The sequence below is a fragment of the Sebastes umbrosus genome, chromosome 9, assembly GCF_015220745.1.
Source record: "Sebastes umbrosus isolate fSebUmb1 chromosome 9, fSebUmb1.pri, whole genome shotgun sequence".
NCBI classification, from domain to species: Eukaryota; Metazoa; Chordata; class Actinopteri; order Perciformes; family Sebastidae; genus Sebastes; species Sebastes umbrosus.
In genome coordinates this window covers 20,339,798-20,349,176 of record NC_051277.1, presented here as the reverse complement: position 1 = coordinate 20,349,176, position 9,379 = coordinate 20,339,798, and the positions used below count along the sequence as shown (strand labels likewise).

The 9,379-nt window shown below is 37.1% G+C and overlaps 1 protein-coding gene across 7 annotated transcripts in view; it reads left to right on the top strand.

The window, feature by feature from the left end:
• The window catches only part of LOC119494420 (NACHT, LRR and PYD domains-containing protein 1 homolog), a 42,948-nt gene that overhangs the window by 29,340 nt on the left and 4,229 nt on the right, over positions 1–9,379 (top strand). For 2 of the 7 annotated variants that reach the window (XM_037780285.1, XM_037780284.1), the window contains exons 7-13: positions 5,844–5,856; positions 6,242–6,357; positions 6,588–6,802; positions 6,893–7,143; positions 7,259–7,387; positions 8,000–8,129; positions 8,284–8,322. The exons of 1 other annotated variant lie outside the window; for it this stretch is intronic. In XM_037780285.1, coding sequence (XP_037636213.1) covers positions 5,844–5,856; positions 6,242–6,357; positions 6,588–6,802; positions 6,893–7,143; positions 7,259–7,387; positions 8,000–8,129; positions 8,284–8,322 — 893 coding nt within the window. Of the gene's footprint in view, positions 1–2,589; positions 2,683–4,691; positions 4,737–5,111; positions 5,371–5,804; positions 5,857–6,241; positions 6,358–6,587; positions 6,803–6,892; positions 7,144–7,258; positions 7,388–7,999; positions 8,130–8,283; positions 8,323–8,588; positions 9,032–9,379 lie in introns of those variants that run through there. 4 more of the 7 variants (XM_037780281.1, XM_037780282.1, XM_037780283.1 and 1 more) reach the window with 3 other exon arrangements.

Here is a 9,379-nt window from a genome sequence, read left to right as displayed (position 1 = left end):
CACATTAGACAGGTTAATGCTACAAAATGAACACAAATATATATATAGAGTCTAATGGTTGATTTGCATAAAAAACAAACACAGAAAGCAGCAAGGGTTAATGAGGTGTTCTTCCTCAACTCAGTCAACTTGGGTCGACAGTTGAACATTTTTTTTCTAATGATGGTGAGGCGGAAGCTCAGTAGAGTTGTCTAATAACGCCTCAAGGTGTCTAATAAGGACACAAGTCTTCTAATAACGCCTCCAGGCATTCGATAACGTCTCCAGGCATCTAATAACGCCTCAAGGTGTCTAATAACACCTGAACCTGGCTTTATCCAATATGCAGATTTCTGTTCTGGAAATGTAATCAAATTAGCACATATTTAATAAGATAATGCCTCATTTGGAAATTTAAACATAAAATTTCAGAAAAGTTGTAATACAAAAAACAATTGTCTCAAGAAGGGAACTGTTAAGCTTCCTGTATGAGCCTCTGCAGGTTTTTATATTGGTGAGATGTAAAGGAATATGAATAGAAACTGTACTATGGTCTGTTAAAGGTGTAGTAACAATATCAACCAAGATATTATCAATATTTATATTTTTGGATACTAGCCAGTAGTCTAGGCGGGACTGCCTACTAGATGATCTATTGCTCCAAGTGAAAGCTTTTTAGTCCAGGACATGTTGTCCTCCAAATATCAATCAGATTAAACTTTTCAATAAACATTTTTAGATTCTCAGCTCCTGCACTAATATCACGTGGTGGCCAACAGTCAATAGAGTTGTCTAGAATCATATTAAAATCACCCCCCATTACTATAAAGGAATTTGGAAATTTATTCAGCCAATGTTGAATGCGACTTTCTGGCATTTCAAGTAAATTGTCATTCAGTGTGTTTGATTGATATCCATAAATGTTAACATTAATAACCGTGACTTGTTAAATACTAAGTATTTAAATGATATAATGACCAGAGGGGTCACAATCTGAGTGCAGAATATTCCCAGAGAATTTATGTTTTAAGCTGGCTACACCTGCGGAGCGTTCAGAGCCGTGGGCGAACCATAAATCATTGCCCCATTGTGTCCTCCAACAATTAACATCGTTGAAAACTGAATGAGATTCTTGGAATAAACATAAATCGGTTTTGTGCTGTTTAGCAAATAAAAATATGGCTTTGTGTTTTACTGTGTTTCTCAATCCCCTGGCATTAAGGGTAATTATGGATAATGAAATGGTAATAAGAACAGTGAAGAAGAAAAATGAACTGATAAAAGGACTGGTTTTTCACTAGCTTGTGACTGAAAGAAAAAACGATAATAAAACCAAGAGTGTCACCGTTTCAATTTTCAATTTGGGGGAAAATATGATATGATATATATATATATATATATATATATAAAAACAAAGTTAACTTGCAATTATCTCGTTCGTTTTGAATAGATCAAATCTTAAATGCAAAATTCCAGTAACGTTAAAAGAAACTAGATATCTAGTAAGGGTAGCTGGCTACAGATTAATACTCTTTCTCCTCTAAGAATTTTATAGGAGTAAAAACAGAAATATTCAAATTGTTCGCTTATCTTAATATAAAATCCAAACAAAGAAACAAATGCAACTTCTTCTCTTCTCCCCTTCTCCCTCAGTCAACAGTCATTTTAACAAGTGCAACAGTGGATCAGGTAGTAAAAAGTGGAATCAACTGAACATACAAAAATACCTGATCAGCAGTCCAGGCTGCATTAGCTTATATTTTCAGACATTTCCAACACTGTTAGCTGTCTGTCAAGAGTAGACTTCAAGTATGTAGTGATACTTCGGATTCGCTGACGAAGGCACGACCACCGATGAAGTATGCTGCTTTCCCCTCACTGCGTGCTTTCTCCACCATCGGCCAGAGATGCTTTCTTCTCTCTGGGTCTCCTCTTGATAGAACCTCGGCGAAGCGTAAACCGTTGATGCGGAGGTACTCTGACCTTTCGCTGCCTTCCAGACTGCATCGCGGTGTATTCTTGATGTAAACTGGAGAATTATTCCTCTGGGCTTGGGGTCTTCTTTCTTTTTACGGCCGAGTCGGTGCACCGTGTCGATGACATCTGGCAGCTTGGACAGCTGTTCTGGTGCGACAGCCTGGCAGATTCGGATGGTTTCTTTGCGTACATTTTGCTCCTCAGTTTCAGGCACCCCACCTGTAGTAGAAAGTCACAACTTTCTGTATAACTGTAATATTTAACACTAAATTGTATTAGTGTCATGTTGTGTAATGAAGGTTTCATCTGTTAACAAACATATCTTGTGTGGTTGATAATAATAATTGTTATAATAATGAAGGTTATCTATATATAACACTAATCAAAATGAGTGCTCATTACAAAGTGCTTTACAAGTTGGACATAAAAATAATAAAGGATAGAATCCAATCTCAGACACACACACATTTCCACATAGATTTACAAACAAATAAAAATAAATCCCAACGTGGTCTGAAAACTACAGGTGGCCTGCAGGATCTAACAGGGAGTCACTTTTTCTGTGACTTCCCGTAAATTCCATGAAGGCTGCTAGAAAACTGTCTAACCTGACCACAGCTTTTAGTTCCCACCCTCTCACATGATCTCATCTACTCTCCAGGCGCACTTCATCTCCTAGGAGCCTACTGACGAGGATTGGCTCCCTCGACGAGGCGCACAGACTAGGTAAATTTTTTACATGCTTTTTTGTTTTAAGCCCTGACGAAGACCTACAGTGGTCGAAACATGTTTGATCTTTAAATGATTTAGCCACTAGAATAAAAGCTTTTTAAAAATATATATATTTCCTTCCTTGTTGCCACTTGTTTTAGTATTTTTAGAGTGCCTGGATTGCCTTCCTGTCCATCCAAAGTTTTTACATACTGTGATGTAGTATAAGGTGAAGTTTGACTGCTCCCAAATCATTAGCTGTAATAAAGTGCTATAGGAATAAGTCCTAAAACCCGGAAATGAGTAAGCATTTTAGTACTTTCGGTTCCCTCTTCTGAAAGTCTGAACTGTAGTAATACTAATACTTTTTTTTTTTTTTTTTTTTTTCTTGAACAAAATTAATTTACAAACATTAAGGCATAATAATTTAAACTCAATACTTCTAACATACAAGGCACAATTGGATAGGAAAGATAACTTAAATTATAAAAAAAATTATATAATAGCAAAAATAAAAGAGGGTAGAAAAAAATCAAAGGAACAAAAAAGAAATGCATAAATAAATGCATAAATAAATAAATAATAAGACTGCAGTCTTCCATAGTAGCTCTAGGAGCAGAGACTTTGCATGTTGTCCTTTCATTAGTCTTAAAGCACTGAGATGATTGTCCACAAGGTCCCTTTTGAAAACGGAAAATAGGGGTTTAATTTTGCTCCATTTGGATGCATGGATGAAAAAATTTGCCAGCAGTATCAGATTGTTCAAGATCAAGTCACTCTTTATGTCCTTCATGTTAATACCAAACACAATATTTTCTCTTGTGAGAGGAGCAAGTAGTTGGATTTTGGTTGAAAGCCAGTTCCTGCAAATCTTCCCAGAATGCCGCAGAATATATACAGTGGAAAAACAGATGATCAGTAGTTTCAATCTCACAAAAGTTGCAGTTATTGTGATCAACATTAAATCTCAGTCTTAGCAATTCATTGGATGGATAAATATTAGTCATTATTTTTAAATGGACTTCTTTTGTCTTGGGACTTACAGATGTATTTAGATCTCCATTTCTTAATGTCTGAGTCTGAAAATAGTTGGATGATGTTGTTTCTGTTTGATCGTATTGGGGACAGTATGTTGGTCAGGTGATTACGTAACAATTTCTTTGAGTTTTTCGCATCCAGAAAATCCTGACCATTAACTTGAAGCACAAGTAATTCTATTACACACAACTGTTTATCTGTGTTTTGGACCAGTCATCTACCTGGAACAGGGCACGTGTGCAAACTATATTATATTTTGAGCAGAAGCTTTCCCAGAACAGCAAGTATCTCTGATCATTCATTAGATGCATTATTGACCAGATATGTTTATCCATCCAATGCTGTAAGTAGTGAGATTTACCATTACATAACACATATCTGTTGTTCCAGATGGGAGTTTGGTGTGGGGTGAAATTGTGTGTGTACATGAGTTTCCAGCATAACAAAACTTGTTTGTGAAATAAGGACAATTTGACTGGCAATTTTTCAATCTGAAAGTCACATTTAAGAACAAACTCAATACCACCCATTTTTTTGAACAGACCTCTGGGGAGATAATACCAGATACAATCTTTGTTTAGCAGAAAGGATTTTAGCCATTTAAACATTAAAAATCAATAGCCTGCAGACCACCATCTTTGTATTCTTTAACCATTTCTGATTTCTTAATGTAATGAGCCTGATTTTTCCAGATAAAATTAAAGTTTAATTGGTGTATGGTTTTAATGAGCTTATTAGGTATGGCCATGGAATATGCAGGATAAATACACCTTGCTAAGGATTTCATTTTAGTTAGGTATATCCTTCCAAAAACTGTCAGATCTCTTTGCAACCACATATTCAGCAAAATTCCTGCTTTCAGTCCAGCCAGGTGGCCTTTGTTGAGACTACGAAAAACAGTTGTTTCCATCAGTACTAACCGTCTCAAATTAAAGTCCAACATGTTTTTAAAAATTGTAATGTAATATGTCTTCTTATTTTGTCAGTCATGGAAGCGCGTGGACCGTTCTTCAAGCCTGATCCCAAGGGCGGTGAGTCATTTCTTTGTTTTCTGAGACACTATTACTTTTTTAATTTTACATTAAACACATGGGTATAGATGTAGTTTTTTTGGTTCCAAAATTAGAAATCCACAGTTTGAAAATGTCCTTTGTTCTTCTCAAAAGTATTGCTGGCATCAAAATCATCATTTTCTGGGTCTCTTTTCCTATTAAATCATTGTTGTATGTGAGTCATGTTTGTGTGCATTATAAAGTGTTTGAATGTGACACATGCAACATTTAACAACCAAAATGACAATCTTAATATTATATGTGAAATGTCCATCAGCTACACAAAATAGGAAGAAATATGTTTAGTATTTTGCAATGAATCCAATAAATCACCAAAGAGTATTTTTCCTTTAGGTCCTCCCTCAGATGAACACATTGTGGATAGATGTAAAGATCAGCTGATCCACAATGTGAGCGACGTTGAACCAATTTTGGATGAGCTCCTCACCAAGATGGTTATTCAACAGGAAAGTTATGATAAAATCAGCGCTCCCCCGACCTCGGAGGAGAAGATGAGGGAGCTCCTTGATGGTCATCTGACAGCTGTTGGGAGCAAAGACATCTTCTACGACTTATCTGTTGAGAAACAGAAGCCAGAACATGAAGATCCAAGGTACAAAGTTCAGCTTTTATTGTCATTATATAATATAAATATAATACTGGATTGCACAATGAATTGTAGCTGTAGCCTGCACCACGCTACACACACAGAAAATGTATGAACAGATATTTAAATTAGAACAGAATAAAATAGGCAAGAAAATAGAACAACATCGATACGACGGCGTTGACTGAGGAAGATCTTACAGATCGAAACGTTGCCTTAAAAAGAGAAAAAAAGAAACAACTGTTTATTTGGAGCCTTACAGTGTGTAGACCTCCTTTGTGCCCTGCAAGTTGCTGTGTAACACAAACCTTTTGTACATAGATTTGTTCAAATGTGTCTGAGTAAATTAATGAACAAAATGTATGTTTCTTTAAGCCAACTGGAGAAAAAGACTGTAAGGACCACGAGTAAACAATGTTAGTTGTCTTTTACCATTTCAGGATGTCTGGGAGTGATGACGGACACATGGGGAATGTCGTGTGGCATGAGGGTGTGAGTAGATCCTTAGCTGTCTAAAGTAGGAGTTCTCAACCTTTTGTAATTTAAGGCCCACTTCTGATTGTTAAAAAGAATTGAGAAACTGGGTTATATATATGTGTTATGCCATTGTCAGGTGTAATGACCCACATAAATGAGATTTATGGGTTGATGATTACATCCAAGAGTCAGTATTTAAACATGCAATTTTAAGTTTTAAAATCAAGCTTTAATACCCCAGCAGGTAGCTTTGACAATACATAGCTTGTTTTTGAAGACGTATCGTAAATCCCCGCTGAAAAAGTCTTTCATTGCTCAATTTTTAAAAATGCTAACTGTATTACTGTTAAAGATAAACAGTGATTCTACAGTAAATTCGACTTTTAACCTGTTGTTCCAGAGTTCCTCTAACAAGCTAATGGTCGTAACCGGAAGTGAAATGTCCCCTGAGGTTGACTGGATTAAACTTGAGCCTGAAGTGAACTGTGTGGATGCAGAGTATGCTCCAATTTACAGGTAAAAACACCTTTTAAATACTGTGTCAGCAAAAAACATTTTCACAAAAGAAAACCTATGATCTTTTCAGTGTTACTATTAATACCAATGCATTATTACAGATATCCTTGTTATGCTTTTACAGCAATTAAAATCAAGGCAGATTTTTGTTTTCTGTTTACATTAACATCTGGTTTTACAATATTTCAGTGCAAAATTTACCATCATTTGTTTCCCCTTTCATGAATTAGCCTGCAGTCTGAAGCAGGTAACTTTGAATGCAGTGTCTCTGGCTTGCGCTGGGTTAGTAAGGATAAGGTCAGCTTGAAGTACCAGTTTGGCTCCTGGGAGGAGCACATGGAGAGACTGAAGACCCTGGATTACTTCCCTGGTGGTCCCCTACTGGACGTTACAGTCATTGCTGGAAAGTTAGATGAAGCTTATCTGCCACACTGGATCTGCACAGGTAAGCAAGCATCATATGATAAAAAAAGATGCAACATCTTTGTTTGATAGTATGTGTATGAAAACCTTGATGCACTTGTCTTTTGTGCAGAAGACGTCCCTAGAATTTTACGCAAGATGGCAGTCCTCCACATAGATACCTGTGGAGACGTTGTGGAACAAGTGTCTGAGGTCACGCCATCCCATGTCAAGTTGTCCCAGCCAATTTTCTCTCCAAAAGGGGTCCTGATGAGAGTCGGCTTTCCAGTGAAAATTAACTGTAAAGTGTTAATATACAAGACCAACGAAGCATTCCTCACTCTGCATGTCTATCTGATCCCTCGTGATCCTGCTCTACAACAGGTTATTGCTGTCATCATGTTGATTCATATGATTCATACTTCAAAACACAGACAGCCATGTTGGCTACTGTAGCCTTGAAGCTTCTTTGTGCTGAGGATGTCTTTTTTCCCCACAGACCATAAAAAAGAAGGAATCATCCAGGGGACACAAAATGATCCAAAAGCAGTACCCGGAGAAGTCCCTGAAAATGCGCGATCGTTTCATCCTCACAGCCGATTTGGACAGTGCAGAAATTTACCCTGAGGTACGGTTTGAGCTGTTTTTCAGCTATTGAGTGAATTGTAGTCCAGAAATTAATAAGATGGAATAACACAAAGCTACAGCCAGGAGACGGTTAGTTTAGTTTAGCATAATGACTCTATTCTGCTGCGGAAAAGTACCTTTAGCCAGTCAAGTAAACACGTAGAGATCTATTACCTCCCATAAAACCACAACTTGTTGTTACTCTGCATTTTTTGTAAGGAGACAAACATAAGGATTAACAGAGCCACGCTAGCTGTTTCCCTCTGCTTCCAGTGTTTATGCTAAGCTAAGCTAACTGTCTTCTGATTTACCGGACAGACATGAGTGGCATCGATCTTCTCACCTAACTCTCATCAAGAATGCAAATAAGCACGTTTTCCTTCATGTCAAACTATTCCTTTAACATACCATGTCCAGTAACTGTATCTTTTGGTAAAATACAGCCCCAATATTTGTCTTTGTCTGCCTGTGTGAAGATCTCTTTGATATAAATTACAATATCAACTCTTCTTTTCTTTACCGTATTTGACAAATTATGTTTGAATTATCACATTTTAAAAATTTACCCTGGCACAAAGTTTAATTCCACTCCTTTTATATACATCTTTCACAGAAATTGAAGCTCATATATGAAGGCAGTGACCCAAACTTCTTTGAAGTGTTCATTGAAAATCCAGACAGTCATTTCCAGCTCACAATAAGACATGAATCTGAACCAGTGTGGACCTGTGCAATTCGAAAAGGTCAGTGCTTATAGAATAATATTCTGATAGTGTATTTAAGATACTTATGTAGCACCCTTATTTAGTTAAACTGGCTTGTTAGTGTCTTGTGTTTTGAATGCAATACATACAACCACTAAATATACAAATTTGTTTTTCTGCATTTATATTTCAGATGACTATCAAAACACTGGTGATATTCAGGAGAAGTATGGTAAGACACTGTGGCTGGTTGATGGCCAATTCAACTGTTATCAAGCCATTAAATAGGCGTTATCAGTCGCTGTAAGCACCATAAACATGGGTTATTAGGGGCCTACCACGTTTACTACGTTGTAAAAGTGAAACTTAAAGGGACTGTATGTAACTTTTTATACATATAAATCGTTTTTTTTTATTGCAAATGAGGGAACAGGTTGTAACCTAACCTAAAAAATGTGCCCATCTGCGACTTTCTGTGTTTCCTCTATCAACCTGTAGACAAACCTACAAACTGTGTGGAACAAGTGTCTGGGGTCACGCAAACCCATGTCAAGTTGTCCCAGCCAATTCGCCCTCTAAGAGGGATCCTGATGAGATTCGGCCTTCCAGTGAAAATTAACTGTAAAGTGTTAATATACAAGACCAACAAAGCATTCCTCACTCTGCATGTCTATCTGATCCCTCATGATCCTGCTCTACAACAGGTTATTGCTGTCATCATGTTGATTCATATGATTCATTCTTCAAAACACAGACAGCCATGTTGTAACCTTGAAGCTTCTTTGTGCTGTGGATGTCTTTTTTCCCCACAGAACATAGAAATCAAGGAATCATACAGGGGATCCAAAATGATCCAAAAGCCGTACCCGGAGAAGTCCCTGCAAATGCGCGATCGTTTCATCCTCACAGCCGATTTGGAGAGTGCAGAAATTTACCCTGAGGTACGGTTTGAGCTGTCTTTCAGCTATTGAGTGAATTGTAGTCCAGAAATAAATAAGATGGAATAACACAAAGCCACATCCAGGAGACGGTTAGTTTAGTTTAGCATAATGACTCTATTCTGCTGCGGAAAAGTACCTTTAACCAGTCAAGGAAGCCTTTTGTAACACCTTGGCCAGAGACTACAGATGAAAAATAGCCTTTTGCCTAATTCTGACATTTCTTTTTTTACCATGTGTATTTATTCATTTGCACTGTCCCTTCTCAAATAAACTAAACTGAACTAGACACAAAATCTGATCAGCACCTCTAAACCTCACTAATAGTCTGCCATATTACCTCCCATAAAA